The following is an 18,162-nucleotide window of genomic DNA, read 5'->3' on the forward strand; positions in this document are numbered from 1 at the left end:
ATATTTTTGTGTCATTCTCATGTTTCAAACGATAAAATAAAAAAAACAAGATGAAATGTCAAATGCATATAATTTTCAATTATGAATGACATTTGTTTAGGAAAGGTTAACATATTTTAAGTATGAAGTACCTGTACAATAGGGGTAACTGTAAAAGACATGGCGGTATACGAAAAAGTATTTGTCTATAAAACACAAAAACAGTGTCCGATCATAAAACTAACTCTTAAAAATAATTAAAATGCATTTTGCAGTTCAGAAAAACAGTTCTGCACTCGTTAATTATGTTAATGTAAAAATGTCGTATAACAGTTTCTAAGCTTGGACGGACAGCACTTGTTGCTTCACTTGGACAAACGGTTTTAGCTAAGCACACAAAAACCGCAATAAATAAAACGATGATTAAAATTACATATTTGGAGTCTCTTCAAATGATATCACGCCGCGTAGAAAGGTATTAGTTTTAGAACTGGTCACGTGGTTCGATCTCCTCGGTTCGCGGAAAGGATGAGCTAGGCAGCACCAAGCGTTTCATCTTGTCATAACTTGACTCCTTGGTGTACGGCCTGTAATCGTTCTCGTCCGGCGGTGCAGCTGGTGGCGATTTTTTGGTGGAGCCCTTTGGCGGAATGACGACTTTCGGTGGTTCCGCGGATTTAAAGTTGTCTGTGGTTTCGTTTGGCGGGGACGCTTTCAGCGGTCTGCCGTGCCGATCTGTGGTGGTAAATATATCCATGGAATCGGGACTTTTGTTCGTCCCCGAGGCACCAATAGAATTCATGTCCTTGGAATCGTCTACTTGTCTCGCCATAACAACTCGAACCTGTAGAAAAAGGTTGTAGGAGTATCTTGCAAACGAAAACACATATAAATGTGGTCACTGATGATTAAACTGTAATGTAAATAATCTATACTTGTTAGAGTGTGTACCTGTGTAGTTTTGATTGGGGCACAACAACAACATATGGAGGCTGAAGCAATGGCAAACACCAACTCATTGAAAGCAAAGAAGGCGACCAGAATAGGCACCATCCAGCGGTAGGAAGTCGGCTCCAGTTCATGGCGCTGACAAAAACAAATTGGCAACAGTTTGATATTTGGGCATGCTGGTTTATATGACTATTTTTGCATCGGTGGTTTTTAATGTAAATAAATGTTCTACAATGATCCAGGAAATCTCACCAGAACTGCCATGGCAATGTTGATGATACAACATACTGGAGCAAACAACGCAGAACACAGGATGCTGAGCACCAAAAATGTCATTTTCTTGGAATGAAATAAAAGAAGACATGATGATTCATAGAGGAAGATAAGAATTATAAGTATAGTGTGTACTTAAAGGAAATGCTGTGAAATTTTAGTCGAAATGTTCCTTATCATTTTTTATAACAACAAAGAATCAATTACTTTATGTTCGGTATATTCGGTTGGTAAAATGTGTCAACTATTAGACGTATAAAGTTTAATAAAAATCTGGTGGTGAGTGTCATAGTCGGTTTCAAACAGATATCTGATTCCCGAATAACGCCATATAGACCCACACAGAAGAATTTTGATAATTTTATCTTTCCTAAAAGCGTCAGAAAGATTTGTTGGGATTATGGTTAATACATAGTTATACAGATACAAGCGGTCAATTGAAAACCAATGTACATGTAGACATTTAACGGTCAAAAACACACCATCTTTTTACCGACAAATTACATTTTTGGAGACTTCTGTTCGTTTTTTCATAAACTCTTGTTTCAAACATAATTACGATTGGTCAAAGAATTTAAGGACATAATTATGCATCTTTGGAAACTTCACTAATTACCACTATACAACCATGTCTTATGCCTTCATCTCGGATAGGGGTGGAATGGGTTATACAAGTAAGAAGGATATTCTATATAGACATCATGTGCTTCAGCTTTTGCGATCGTCAATAATTGATGACTAAGCGATGTGTACTAAAACTAACATAAGTTTTCCAATTTTGATAAATTGCTGCTATATTGAAATCGTTGTAAGACTTTAATATTGCATCTGGTAACACCTGATAAAGGGATTCCCCATAGGACTTTCTTTAAAGAGACAATCGAGATTAGATCAGCAAAATGATCAAATGGAAAATCCAATCTTGCCACTAGTGAGGGAATGAAGAAAGAAATCTAAGAGATAATCTACTTAAACAATTAAAAAAGCAATTTATATAATGTTTAATGTGGATAAGTATCCAAGGTTCGTCACACGTCTAAGCCAGATAGCTTCTGGACAGGAAACAGATAAATCAAACGTCTCAAAACGGTGTTACCTGTATGTTCACAACCTCAAACCGGCGAGGAATTTAAGTCAGTTTATTCGAACAATTCAGTGGTCGTTTCATTTATCTTTTAATATCAAGACAAAAAGATGCGCAGTTATAAAAGCATGCATATACTGCATGCATATGAAATTCATATAACAAAAAAAAAATAACATTGCAGCATACTTACAAAATAATTAAGGTTGGACTTGTTTCTTTTGTTCATACACGCCGCCATACAACCAGTTACACTAAACTGTGAAAAAAGACGTTGAAATTATCCACGTATTCATATTTTGGTCTCAACTATCCCAATCGTTTCAAAAATGTTTTAATGTTAATGTTTATGACCTTTTCAAAATGACCTTAGAAATATCCAATGATAGTTTGTATATAAGATTGTGTTGAACTATATTCTCTTAAAAAGCCGATTTAACGCTTATATTAGGCATCAGAGGGGTTAAGCATGACTGAGGTCCTTACCCAGAGTCCGCACCAGATGGGTGAGGAAGCGATGGTTAGCGTCATCAGCGTGCTGTCCCCCGCCGTCGCCAATTGGTCATCGTCCATAAATAGATACAGAAAAACGTCCAGCAGACCCAGCACCAGACACGTGACCCCCAGGCCAATCTGCACCGCCCCCAGGGCCTTGATGGCAGAGTAGGGGAAGTTTTCTATGTCGGTGGTCTCCACCCCGTCAATTTCCGTGTACCGGAGTTTTGATTTTTCTTCCATTTTGCTTTAGGAACTGGTCCAGGGACCCTATGACTATGAACATAAAGATTAACGTGTGAATGCAGCTGGAAATTAAATTTCTTTAATAGCTTGAGAGTAGATTTCGCCGGCATCATAAAATGATGGCATTGAAGCAATAACATCAAGAAAGAAGTCAATATGCATTGCAAAGTGTCAATTGTTAATTTGATAATGATTGACAAAATTGGACTTTCTTGTTTATTTCAGATCTTGCAACAAATAGCAACATCAATTTTGTGTTGGATCTAAAACAATAAAAAAAATTAGAATGACATTTGCATTTTTGCTGGCAACTTGCAAGTAAAAAAGAAACTGATGCTTCTTTCTTTCTAGTCTTCAAAGAAGGTTTTGGTATTTCTATTCTATGTTCTTTAAACAAGCAACAATGTAATAAAGTAACGAAATGACTTTGTTTATTGCAAAAAGTATTTTAAACTGTGGCTACATTGACTAGTGAGTTTGACCTTGGTCTTCATAAATGAGCTTGAATTGACTAAAATACAAGTACAAAATATTTTGTTTTGTTATTTTTGATTGAAGGAGGAAGTTTTTAAAATGACAGGAAGATTAGAAAAACCATATGATAACTAGTATAATTTTCGATTTCTGAGACATAAAATAAAACATATAATGCTCAATTTTGGTGTAATTCGATTTATCTTAAAGCTTTACACGGATATTGGTCCCAACTTTTTAAAATCGGAAAACACAATAAAACACAATATTACTTTGTTGTAGATGACGCATTAAAACGGGTCTATAAACCTGGAATGTGTATTCTTGGGGAATCTTTACTGTTGTTAAGAGACCAATTCATCACAAATTACCGATTAACTCGACGGCTGAAATCCCTCTGTAATTCCACGCGTGTTCGAACCACTTCATGAACAAAACGGATAAGGAAATCGGTGTCAATACGGCCCACTTCAGACAGAAAGACCCCTAAATCCAAAGTCTGCGATAAAAACCGGCAATGTCCAAATACCGGGAGCGTGCCGTAAGAAGAGTCAACTTAATCTTTGAGTGCATCTGATGCATTTTCTTGTGTACACATATGTCAACTACGTCACCGGCATAGATTGTTTGCTATCTCAAAGGTTACAAGGACCAAACTTGTTCCAAACAGTACTCGAGATCTTTTAGCGGACTCTCCTCTATGGCCAGATAAACCGATGGCAACGAGAACATGTTTTTGCTCTCTGAGTTGTATGCAGCAATTAATTTAATAAATATCCCCCGAGGGGTACAAGTTAATACATTGTGTGATTTTTAATAAATTTTATAAAAGATATTTCGTATCTTTGTTGATGCAAATTTCTCCTATGTTCTTTATCGTCCCGCAAAGACAAGCTAACTTCAAAGAAAATTTATTAGTAACTGAAAAAGGTATATTATTGGAATCATTGTATTTTTTTTTTTATAAAAGAAACTATAAGACAAATGATGACAACTTAACACCTGGCCAATAATAACAGGGTTGTTTTTTTTAGTAAGCGTGTGAGTGTGTAGCGTTACTCAGGTAATCTTTGATGTCCGTCTCTCAAATTAGTGACGAGAAAATGCGGACGAAGTTCTATAAACGATTGGAATTAAAGTGCATTATTGTGATCCGGTGAATTAAAAGTCAACATGTCATGGAATTTGTCAATTAATGCAAACACAACCATTTACATGGTGAAGGACCGAGTCGTAATGTTTATATACAATCTTATTGCCAATGTTCCAAAGCAGGAATTCTTTGTGTGTAAACTTGTCAGCATTGAGTCTTATCTTTGGATTATGTTTGCTACTATATTGAGTTGAAGTAACTTTATTCGAAATTTGTCAGAACTTCCTTTTTTGAAGAAAAAAATTCACGAAGATGACCTAAATGCTAAATCATAAATACTACAAAAAATTACTAGTAAACAAACAGTAGACTGAATTGTGTTTAAAGCAATATATTATTAGTTTAGTCAAATGTAACTAGAAACATGAAAAAGAAAAAAAATGATTTACACAAAAAAAATTTACTTGTGAGCTCTGGTATATAGACGTTTAGAACGGTAAATGAATTCCATAATGCAATTATAGCTAAAATACTTAAAATAAACGGCAAGTTAATAAAGTTCACCAGAATATGAACTTGGTTGGTAACGTGATCACATTCTGTTGAGACCGATGGGCTTCTCAGAAGATTTGATCACGTACCAACCAAGTTCATATTCCACTGAGTGTTTTAATGTTGTTGTTTTTTTTCTACTTGTAATTATTGTTGAGAGAAAGGCAAATAGCTCAGAACTGTGTTTTGGTGTTTGCAGTAATGCAACCGTCAAACCATGAGCTGGCGCTGTGGTCTGTTTGACTTCTTGACTCGTTAAAAAGTTCACACAGAAACGAACGTTTTTCTTTTCTATTGATTCATATAAGGAAACATGTTTGCAAATTAAGCATATACTGATAAATATTGATTAACTTATAATGTAATTTGTATAGTAATATATAAGAGAGAACTTCATTTTTCGTTTGGGCGTGGATTAAGAATAATTAAAGTAAGTGCTGAAGAATTGAGGAGCACTAAGATAGCTTTGTAAATTTTATCATGATTATTTTGAAGTATTTTTTTATACATGGTTTATACTTCTTCTTTTTTTTCAAAAGTATTGAAAATTTAGGAAGAAATAAGATACTAGCACCTTTTCTTCGAATAGATGTCTACATCAAGTTTAATAACAATGTAATATTTTTCTCTATTTTGAATATCGTTATCTACCAGTCGAGCTAATATTGTAACAGACGAAGTTTTAATTCATATAATATATTATCTCAATCTAATATAATATGAAGTTAATTTTTGCATTTAGATTTCCTGACCATTTAGACAATTACATTTTCACAATACGGGTTTAAAAAACAAACTTGATAAAGAAATATACCCGTTTTGAGACGGATGCTATCTATCAATTTTATGACTTTGATATTTGCCAACAATATAACATAAACCAGCTTTCAAAAATGTATTTCTAACTAGAAATAATCTTGTGTGCTCCAATACTATAGAAAACAATAGAACGTTTTTATTTACATCGAATATTTTTATCGATTCTGCTGGTTAGTAGAAGATTATAACTTTCAAGGAGAATATGTTTACAAAGAAAATTAGTTGCTACCATCATGAAAAAGAAATCGGACCAAAGAAATCGGACCAAAAAGTTTTATAAAAGGCAGTTTGGCACATTGATTTTACATTGTACATTTTTATACTGATATCAATTGTGTACAACTTAAAAGCAATCACGTTCAAATGCACATCACAAACCAATCTTATTGCAACTAAGAGTATGTACAAAGAGAAATGGTAGTTATGGAAAATTACAATACAGTATTATGTACTGGGGTATACTAAAGAAAATGGACTACACAGGACCTGATTTTTAAAAAAAACCACATGATCAATGCCCCCTCCGTAGCCACGAGTTATCAAATTCAAGAATAATCAGTACAAATGTCTTTGGACTATAATATTGTTATATACCCTTTATAAGTTTGTAGGGATCCCCTTATATTCTATTTGCAAGCACAACGATTTCGAAACACCATCATTTGCTTAAGACAAAGCCAGCCAATTACTTTTTATTTTCAACATTTAAAACCGTCCACGCTTTCATATATTGGTCCACACTGAATTTTGAAAAATGAATACTGATAATTGTATATTGTTCGACGAATGTTATACAGTGTATAACTAAATGAAAAGTTCGATCAATAGAGAGAGAGAGAGAGAGAGAGAGAGAGAGAGAGAGAGAGAGAGAGAGAGATGTACTTCCTGTATAAAAGAATTTTCCAATATATATATTGAAGAACATTTTACTTCTTACTATATGCAGAAAATCCATAATTGAGATTGTACATTGAATAAATATATACTCACATATCTAAAACTTAATCCATTACGACTCTTTTTTGATCAAAATTTCTTCATTGCTAACAATTCCAGAAATCCAAAAATGCAACAATTGCGTATAAATCGGGTCACGTGATTGGATATGAACCTGTTTGGTGGCAAACCTGGTGATAAATCGAACTGGCTCTTTTGGTTAATGGTAGAGGCCCTCGCTAAGTGAACGAGTATGTATTTACTCTGACCGATAAGATTGATGGAGGAAAGTATCGGGAATATTGAGATTGGGTTTACACGACTTCGCTTTCCTTGGGGGGACTTTAAAATTCCTTTCTCTTTCCTGATATCACCGCTTATTTGCTAGTACGGGTATACACCGAAAGGTGCGTGTTCATTTCCCCGCAATTCGACAAACAAAGGTGCAGTGATAGATTTTAAATTGAAAACCACATATTAACAAATGAAGGATATGTATACAGTAATATATCAAATTTATTTGGCATTTCTGTGAACGTCTTTGTTTAACTTTAATTACATCATAATCGTGCCTTCTATTGAGAAAAACAAATCACAAGAAAAAAATAATTATGTTCTAAGAAATGAATCCCAATTACTATATTACAAAGCTGAAATTGAAGTTTTTGAAAATATGTTCCTTTTTTATACCTTAGACCGGAAACAAACTAGGGTATATCAAATGAATTAATGAAAATACCGCGATAGGAGAGGTCCAAAAGTTTGGAGTTGTCCTTTTTATTGATTGTCGTTTTTACTTGACTCAATGATTGGACATGTAGATAGATTTATCACAGATAATATTATGTGAACCAAATTTGCGATTGACACATGCCCAAATCTGACATGAGTCTTGCAACTCTGAACGTAGAGATGACATATAAATGCGCATACATACATGTATATTTTATACTATTATTCGGGGTTAATATCTTTATTAGAATATAAAGCAATAAAGTATTTTTTTTTTGCTTTGCTATTTATACCGAATTTAATAGATGTACATGACAGTTATATTATACTTATGTCATTCAGTTATTTTTTTTTTCATATTTTACCCCCAACCTTTGTTGTTTTGTATGCCATGTGTTACTATTGTTCGTTATTTTAGGCTGAAAACCTAGTACATGTATGTTGTTTCAATTTGTGTTCAAACCAATATATATAACAAAATGTGTTCAAACAGAACAAAACGGAAGACCCAGAGGTCACACCTCTCACCTGGGCCAAAAATCATATCGAAGCAGTACCTTGAAGTCAAACACGAAATATATGGAGAATTGGATAATTATATCTTGTTTAGGAAGGAGTCTTCTCGTAATCAAACATACTTCTTAAAATAAGAAATTCATGAAATTTTGACACAGTCAAACGGATCATATAACCAAATGATTCTATCAGTTTAATCAAATTTGACCTTTTTGTTTTTGCATAAAGGTCAGGTCAAGGTCACTACCTTTTTCCTCAACATAAAGGATGATAAAAATAAGTGTAGCTCTTTGTAGTTCTGTAGACATTTGTTTAAGATTTGAAGATTCTATTCTTCAATGAAATGGTAGAATATCAGAATGTCTATCAGCTTATACTACTAAATTGGAATAAATATTTATACTAAAATTGATATTGCTATAAGCCCGCATTTCCTCTAATTTTCTTCAATTTTGAAGAAATTTTGATTATTTTTTTATGCTTCCAATAATAAAATATTTCTGATTTTTATGTGTTATGAAGACTTTATACAAAGATATAAATTGACAGAAAATCTAATATATTGACCATTTAATAAGAGAGAAAAACTGATTTTTGTAATTTTTTTTCACAAAAATCAATGTATAGTATGGGCGCTTTAAAAAGCTTATAAAAATATAATTTGATAGGCAAACCATATTTTTAAAACATTCTGAAACACAAGTATCATATCATTAATTCACATCAGTAAAAAATTCCAACATTAATGTAATTGTTTTTTAAATGCTAAAACAGACTCATTTATCTGCAGCAATTCTGAATTGCGAAACGTGATATTTTCCTACGCCAATATTACGCCAAAAATATAGTCCTTGTTAGATTCTAAACATTGATTCCTTTTTCTATGCCAAGATGTATGAAAGTAAAAAAGAAAGAAAATTATACTATTTTTATTTCCTTTCATCTTGATTTAATGAACAATTAATCAAATTTACGTTTGACAAGTCGAAAACCAGAAAAGACTCCTTCCTTAAAGCATTTTCATTTTTTTTCTACGTTATTTTATGTTAAAGCAATATGAGCTGTATTTTTTAGAATTTTATTTTGCTTTAAAAACCTGCTAGTATGCTAAGTCTGGATGTAACTTAAACTTTTATGATAAATAAGGTTGGAAAAAATCATTAATTTTTGTCAGAGGAAAGATACCTCTTCTATGGAACATATAGGAAATCAATTTTTGAACAGGACGACAGTAATTCAATTTCGCTCCAATAAAGGCTCCTTAACGGCCCTTTTCACAAAAATTTGGCGAAAAGAAATCTATAAACCATGATATTTTTACCATTGAAGAAGAAAATGATTATTTCGTTAAAAAAAAATTCTTCATGAAAATTGCAGCTCATATTGCTTAAAACATTGAGTCCCATTAGTTATTTTAGTAATTTGACAGCATTGTAATTCTCAAGAAAGTTAAAATTTAAAAAAAATATTCATATATAAACTTATGAAACCATTTTTGGGCACAAGAACTTGTCAAGGGGTTCCAGTCAGACCATTTGCTGGGATACAATAGGAAGCAATATCATAAATCATAGCATAAGGGTTCTAGAGAAAAAAAATCAGATTTTTGCATATTGACCTATACTATACGAGTTACACTGCTCTTTCAAAATGGTGCAAGTGTTAGCAAATCTGTGGGTGCAACGATTTAAATACGGTATATTGGTAATTTGCATGCATAATATGTGTACGAAACGGTAAACACTTTAATAACACAAGAACGATAACTTTACATTTGTTGAACAACATGGGATAAGTTGCGAGTTGTGTTCCATGAGATATCTGAAAGATTAAATAAAAGTTGTTAGCACAGTTCTAACAAAGATTAAATAATTCAACTTGAATAATTGTCAAAATTTTTAAGGTCTCCGGGAGCATATTTAACAAATCTGAAATGGAAAAGGCAACCCCCCCCCCCCATTTGGAGCCTTTTTTTCAGACAGTTATTCGAATACTAGTATATGAATTAATTGTAAATAACATCATATTTCCTCGGGAGTGGTCGCATAAACTTTAAATAAATAACACTAGCTTTTCTCGGAACTGGTCGCATGCGTAAATGTAAATTTAAAAATTTCTAAAAAATCATCAATATGTCTCAACAGATTACAAAGAGGCAATGTACAAGTTTTACTGACTTCTGAATTTAATTTCATTTTTAAGTTCTTTACAAAAATATACCATCTACAAAATCAATCAGCATACGCATTTCTAGCCATACCTAAGTTTCTTTATATTGTCTTGTTAAGATTTTAATGCCATGTCTTGATTCATGTGCGGATCAATTTTGTTTTTTTTTTACGATGGGGGGGGGGGGGGGGGGGGGGAGGGGAGGGTGGGGGGGGGGGGGTGTCCAAGAGAATTTCTTGATAATTTTACCAAGTTTGACCGCCCCCCCCCCCCCCCCCCCCACCACCACACACACCTCGATGGGCGGATGTGTTTTACACATGTATGTTTTAAAGGCCTTCCATACACTGCTCAATTTATTTCATGATACGTTTGCACTGTAATAATATACGATATAAAAAAGATTAATGAAATGTATAGCCAAATTCAAATTTGTAGTCAAATTCAAACAATCTAGGCTCAGTCTGATATGAAGTAACTGGATAATTTCTTTTTCACGTTTGATAACCAAGTTACTTAATCGTTGGCGGTGAACATTTTTCCAGCGAAAAAAAAAGTTTTATTGTTCATATACATCTCATAGATGAAACATGTATGTACACTTTATTTCATAAATCTTTAAAATATGACCAAATAAAAATTACTTTTCATGACTCAAACTTATTTTACGCTATATATTTTTCTTCGCTAATTGTTGGGAAGAGTTTGAAATATGGAAAAGCCTAATTTGGCCTTCTGAACTACAATGAACTTATATTTCATTTTGTTCAACCTAAGGAAAAACAAATTTACTTTCCAATGTGTTTACGACATTATAACGTTAGGCTATTTATATTATTGTCAATAGTAATGTCTTCCCCATCTGTCGCCAACAGAAACACCGCTCACACATGTTGTCGCATGGCTATTCTTGTTTTTATTCCATTTTCAGCGCTAATTTGAATTATTCGGAGACATTTACCAGGAAATACTGAAGCAAATGGTTGCCATGTCCAACTAACGATTTCCTTTTTCACGATCGTGTCAGAAACATGCGCCGTTTTTCTGATCTACGTCATTAGCAGTTTCCAAATATAGGATGGAAAATCTGAAAGTGAATTTTTGTCTGCAAATCCACAAACGTCCATGTCAGTGCCACATCAGGCTAAAATTCGAAAAACAGAAAACTGAGTGTTTAAATTATTGATAACAGTTTATTGACTCTGATAAAGTTATCTATACATACATACAATAACAAGTTCATGAAATAACTAACAGTGTTTGTGCCCTTTGGGCGACCATATGTATAGGGTAAAATGCATCATACTAATAATCATCGAGCAAAACATGCTGTTTACAAAGCATCAAGATCGTTTGGGTCTCTCCTAAAGTGTCCATCAATATTGATATTACCATCAATATTAAAAAATGTTATGTCTGGAAACAGTCGAAGACCAAAACACTGAAGAAGCCTCTACTTCATAACACAAGAAGTTGAGAGCTTCAGAAGAAGACAAAGATTGATAATTTTTATCAATTACGATTTAGAATACAAGAAACATTTAATCTCTTTCCAATTTCTTTTTAAGAACTCACTCCATTTACTTTTAGAATTCTCTCCATTTTGTTTAGAAGTTTTCATCCATACCAAATTTTATTGTCTGGGTTTCATTTACTCCAATAATTATAAAATCAAATAACAATAAAAAATCTCCCAAATCTTTTTGTTCCCTAAGAATACCTTTTTCATAAATTTACAACTGATATTTAACCAACCAAAAGTACAGATGTCTGCTATAATATGCCCATTTTGTGTTGATATGACATAAAAAGGTCTTTTATTTTTAAACTTGTGCACAACATTCTAAGGCTTGCTGCACACATCAAATACTTATCAATAATGAAAAATACATAAAATCGCTTGGTACACTATTGTTAGAAAAAAAGTGGACTGTCCAGATGTAAAATGAGAATGAGGTGTGTAATGACATTTGAACAATCTACTTAGCACCACAACACATAGCACTGCTTTCAAACAGCCAGAATAAAACATAGCTCATTTATACTCCTCTCTCTCTCTCTCTCTCTCTCTCTCTCTCTCTCTCTGTACAACTTATCACTAACAAAATGATCAGAAAATATATATACACATATACATTTACCACATCAGAAAAATTCCCCCATTTGGCAAGTTCATTCTTTGATTTATGTACAAATCATTGAGTTATTTTTTGTGTATTTTGTATGATTTATAATCAAAATGTGTCAGTAGAACACCCCCCCCCCCCTCCACCAACATAGGGCTCGGTGTAAAAATTCATCATAGCTAAAAACTGTTGAAAGCACAATTTAAATATCTAGATTCCTTTTCAATTGTTAGAAGTTCCTCAAGTTATTTTTTTTTTAAAGTAAAGTTATTTATGAAGAACACTGGTTCATCTGAAACTCTATATAAACCAAGACAGCTACACGCAGTTTATAAAATGACAGTCTGTTTAAATACAACACTCGATCTCCAATGAGAGAGAATTTGAACTCAATCACAATAAAATAATAAAGCTAGTGTTTCTATGTAAAAATTTTCTTACCGAAAAAAATGCGAAATTCTTCAAAAAAGAAAAATAAACCTCCGTTGTCATTGAACAACTGCTTGAAAAAAATACCTGGGATTATGTCATTATAAATTGCACCCATAATCAATATCACGTTAGCAGCTTCATCGTTTACATAAATTCAAATAAAAGAACCCCATTAAAAAAAAAATAAAACTAGGTTCAAGATCTAATGACAATTTAGAATCAGTACATATATTATGCATTCCAAGGTAAGACTGTGAAGATTTAATTTTACTCCCTATTGATGAAGGGGTTGAAAAAGAATTTTCAAGAATTTTTTTTTTTTATCATAATTTTTTGATATTTTTTTCTTTAAAAAAGTCGACCAAAAGTGGTAAACATTTGATCCCTTACCAATAAAAGTTTTTTTTAGCCAGTACGGATAAAATACAAAAAGAAAAATAACTATGATTACTCTTTAGACTGCAACATACTCAAATCACAAAATCTCGGCCTGGTTTCATAACACAATGGTTTCTCCAACACTCTCATAATATGGGGAAATTGTGATGCATAGAGAAAAACTCATTAAATATAGTAAAACAACTTAAAATGGTCACTTTTTAGTGAAAGACATGACTAAAACACATATATACAAGTACAGATGCAAAACAGAAACTAACTTCCTTTGCCTGAAAGACATAACTTTTCAATCAATCAGCACATTGTAACATGCGTGCATGAAACAAAAAGATTATTGAACTGATAACAACTTTCAATAACACTTTTGCAATGCCTTGTCTCAGGGCCAATACAGACATACATATTTGCTGAGGAAAAAGTTAACAACCCTACAACATCAATAATTCAACTTGTTACAATAACATCAGATTTCAACTATGTATATGTAAGGTAATTGACCTAAAATGAAAATAAAATTATTTTCAGCGGAAAAGTAAGATCATAAGCCGTGTTATTAAATAATTCAATATGTAAAGCCCAAAATTATATCAAACGAAACAGAAACAAAATTACTCATATTTCAGAACAAAACCCATGTTATAAACAGAACAAAAAGCGAAAACGTAAACAGATCTACTGTAACAAAGAGAATCTGAGAATCACAAAGGGTCTACAGAAGGTGCCTCCATCAAAAGAAGTCCATTTCTTCCTCTGCTACGGCAGGACACAGTTTCTCGGGCTGCACCACTGTTTGGTTATTCACATAGTTCTCGTGGTAATCACAGTTCTGTGTGTCCGTTGATGGAGCAGACTCGTTCTCATCGCTCTCTTGGAAGCACCCGGTCTGAGCTTCCGTGGTTGGTGTCAACTCACAAAGTTCATTTTCCTGGTCCAATTCGTTCATTTCCGGCATGTTTCTCATCTGTTTTTGTTTCTGCTGCAGCTGTTGAATTGCAATTTGCTGTTGTAGAATCAACAAATCCATTCCTCGTGGGATAAACGCATTCTTCCTGCCTGGAGTGGTCTGGACTGGGGTTTCCGATTGTGTCGTCACCTGAGTAAAGGTGACAGGTGCCCCGGTGAAGTTGATTAGATGCTGGTTGTTTGAGAGTTGGCCAATGTCATAAGGTAGATTCTTGTTTCCCTCTTCTAGATAAGGTGGCATCACTGGCTGTTGCTGTGCTAACTTATAAGAGACTTTTCGTATCACGGGTGGCCGGCCACCCATGGGATTAATCTCATCACCTTGACCATTGATTCGTTGTTGGTTTCCTAAGTTGGCACCCATGCCAAAATGATTTCCAAACACGGTCTGACAGTTCTGATCAGGCAGCATTTGAATATTTGGACTAGGGTAGGGCTGATATGAAGTTTGATCAATCTGAAGCTTCTGAAACTGTTGGTTAAGAGGACAGTGTTTCTGTTGCCAACTCTGTCTCTTCTGCTGAAGATTCCTTTGAAGTAGTGCTTGTTGCAGTGGTTTATTGATGTATTCAAAAGAATTTGGATCAATGGCAACCTCCTCATGACTAGATACACGATCCATTGCCCTTTCCACCTGCATGCTTTGTTTCAGAGCTAACAGTTTATGAGGCTGAATGTCAAAGTTTTCTGATGGTAAACTCATCCGTTTTAAAAATGGTCGAGGTCTAGGTTTTTGATTTTGCTCATCGGTTGGCCACTGACGCCCACTTGATTCCATGTATGCCGCATGTTGCTGTTGAGAAAGTTGAACTTGTTCGGGAGTCATATTGGGTGAAAACATTTGTTGCAAAGTGACATGCTCCTTGCGTAATTCGGTCATACCCGGAAAGTCTTTTAACCTCTGACGGAAGGCAATGACGCCTTGAGTGACCAAACCATCTGACGCTCTGCGTCCCTCCCTGAAATTCACTGGTGATCTCGTCTGACTCCGATCCCTGGCAGGGTCTTCTTCACTTTCTGATTCGGGGTTTGCTTGTCCCATGGAGTAATTAGCACCTGCTGATGATGTATATGTATTGGATATGGACGAAAATGATGGACTGTCGACACCGGAGAAATTAAGTTGTGAGGATGTTAAAACACAAGAGGAAAAGTCCGGCTCTAGGCTAGAATCAAAACTGGTAAAAGGGGAGGCAGTGTTTATAGAAGAAGAACTATTATTTGTGTTCTTATTCAACTGAGAAATGTCACCAAAAGCACAACTAGGAATCAATCCTATGCCGTAACCATCCCTGACGAATTGAACATTATTTTTACCACAAGTACTACTACAGTCACTCTCAGAGTCAGTCATGTCTGCTTCCACACCCTCGTCAATGGAGGTTGTAATCATGTGAAGGTTATTTGAGGTTACAGGGGGTTTAACACAGGGGCTGGGTACAACATCAGTGAGGCACCCTGTAACACCAGTAGGCACCTGAACGTCACTGTCGTTAAAAAACTGATATAGATTACTAGAATTAGCACTGGTACTTGTCACACAGTCTGTTGTATGGCTGAACATTGAATTGCCTTGTTTAATGTTAACTAATGCTGTGCGTTGCTGCTGCCCCTGAACTGGGGTTGCTTGACTAGAGTTCATGTGCATCATTGCCTGATCGGCGATAGTACTTGGGCGTCTTTTACGAATATCGATCCTATTCTCGGGAGGAAAACTGCTGCGATGTTGTCGTAATCTTTCCACTAGAAGATAGTATATAGCTGTGTAGTGATCATATGCATCCTTTTTTAGGGCCTACAAAAAGAGAAAATAATTACTCTCAATTATGTCTTAACAAACATTTCAAAAGCTGTTTCACTGCCGATACCTTCAAGATCACTTTAAACATCCAAGTTAGGTATAGTTTGTTTATTATTGAAATCTAAAAGAATTTAATACCTCTACTGTTTTATTTCGATCAATCTTCATTCCTTGCATGAGCCGAAGTATCTGTTCATTATATTCTCCCATTTTGGCATTCTGACCGATCACAGGGCTGGGTGGGGCCTGTTTTGGGGCACCACCATCCTGCTGCATCCAAGGGTGTTTTTTGATCATGTTGATGGTGTACCTTTTGGAAGGATCCAATACCAACATCTTTCTTATTAACTTTTCACATGCTGCAATAAAAAAAATATAATGATTATTATCTAAAAGGACATTTTCTTCATTTGATTTAATAAAAACTATTGGCTTTTTTATCAGCATTAAATCTAAGAGTGATAATTATATTTGGAGATAGAAAGTACGTATAACAACACTTTGGTCAATATTTTTGGTTTTGGGAGGCGGAAAAGTATCATAGGATAGCTGGTGAATTCACAATACTTTTACTGCCTTAAGCTGTTCTTATCTTCATTGCCATAGGTAAAAGCAATTTTTTGTCATATTCTCTGATTTCTGTAACAAACTTGAAAGATCTCTGTACTCTCCAAAAAGTTCCTACATAGTGCTCATCTTTACAGCTCTGCTAATAGTTCTTAATGTATCACTGACTATATATCACCCACACATCAGCTTAGACAGGCTTTATAAAAACTCTGTGTTTAATGGACTAAGCCTTCTTAGGCTCAGACTCTGGCGTTTTACTAATTATACATATCCATCTGCTTACGCAACTTGATGCTTCAACCATTATAAGATGGTGAGTCTTAATCCGATCTTAAAAGCTCAAATCCTCCCCAGGTATTAACACGTAATTATCTGTCGCTAAAAGTTTGGAATAGCAGTTTCAAACATCAGAAAAATATGTTTATATAGATTTTATGACTTTTAGCTTAATGTAGGGTCTGATTTTTACTAGGTTGTTTTTCTTTTGCAGAGAAAGAGCTAGTTAGGATGGAGATAATGGATTTTAAATGAATGGTACCTTCTGACATAAAGAAAGGTATTCTAAATCTGCCCTGTAGCACTCGGTCTCTCAGCATCTGAAGGTTTGTCCCATCAAAAGGCAAGGCACCACATACTAAGACATACAGCACCACGCCCAAGCTCTGAAATATACCATACATTTGTCAGATATTTACTTATCATACTCCATTTTATAGCATTTATTATTACATAATATCAAAAACATGCTTGCTGTGTTTTCATAAAAAGTACAACTATAAGAAGTTGTTCTGGGCAATTTTTATTGTGAAATTTGATACATGTATTAATCATAAACATGTAAATCATTCCTGACAAAGATTTTCATGCTATTACACAAACTTGGTATTCAGATTTTCATGTTAGATCTTTCATGGTAGATTAAAATCATTCTGCATGATAAAAAATGTTTCCTCCAATGTAACTGAAATTGATCCTTACCCAGATGTCAATTTGAGGTCCAAGATACTTTTTGCCTTCAAACACTTCTGGAGCTGCATAGGGGGGACTGCCACAGAAGGTAGCTAGGTGCTCGTTTGTCTTGAAGAAGTTTCCAAACCCAAAGTCAGCTATTTTAATGTTCATGTTGGAATCTAGAAGCAGATTCTCTGCCTGAAATTATATACAAAGACATGCATGAACCGAAAATCTATGCAGTACCATTGAGAATAATATATTTGATTGATTTGCTACAGTGTATTTATTTTGTAGATATTGCATTTATCAGTTAAGATACCGTATGATACAAATTTCATGATCTTTATATATTCAGACACAAAAATAAAGACTTTATAAAAATATGTGTACAAAAATACAAAAGTAATTGTGTATGAGGAAAAAAGACAATACAGAACAAATCAATCAGGGAAGATGTAACATGAACACAAAACACATATTCTTATCATTAATAGTTTTATTAACATGCATATAGGAAGAATATTGTGAAGAGATCCCACGTGGTAATCATTATTTCCTTAAAAATTTGTCGTGTAATGTTCTAAATGACATTAATGGG

General features: G+C 34.1%; 2 protein-coding genes across 2 annotated transcripts in view; both read right to left on the reverse strand.

Moving 5' to 3' along the window:
• Positions 1-241: 241 nt before the first annotated feature.
• LOC117680977 (uncharacterized) lies at positions 242-7,271 on the reverse strand. Its single transcript, XM_034443682.2, has 6 exons — positions 6,957-7,271; positions 2,774-3,058; positions 2,481-2,546; positions 1,183-1,269; positions 931-1,065; positions 242-823 (listed from the first exon to the last, which is right to left on the reverse strand). The coding sequence occupies exons 2-6, from the start codon at positions 3,023-3,025 to the stop codon at positions 464-466; spliced, it is 900 nt and encodes a 299-aa protein (XP_034299573.2). The 5' UTR covers positions 3,026-3,058; positions 6,957-7,271; the 3' UTR covers positions 242-463.
• Positions 7,272-11,492: 4,221 nt separating this feature from the next.
• The window catches only part of LOC105321233 (serine/threonine-protein kinase SIK1), a 15,333-nt gene continuing 8,663 nt past the window's right edge, over positions 11,493-18,162 (reverse strand). The window contains exons 5-8 of the mRNA XM_011419489.4: positions 17,589-17,759; positions 17,149-17,272; positions 16,179-16,399; positions 11,493-16,034 (exon numbers count right to left, since the gene is read on the reverse strand). Coding sequence (XP_011417791.3) covers positions 14,004-16,034; positions 16,179-16,399; positions 17,149-17,272; positions 17,589-17,759 — 2,547 coding nt within the window. The 3' untranslated portion in view covers positions 11,493-14,003. The remainder of the gene's footprint in view (positions 16,035-16,178; positions 16,400-17,148; positions 17,273-17,588; positions 17,760-18,162) is intronic.

Source organism: Magallana gigas, chromosome 2 (assembly GCF_963853765.1).
Source record: "Magallana gigas chromosome 2, xbMagGiga1.1, whole genome shotgun sequence".
Classification (NCBI taxonomy): Eukaryota; Metazoa; Mollusca; class Bivalvia; order Ostreida; family Ostreidae; genus Magallana; species Magallana gigas.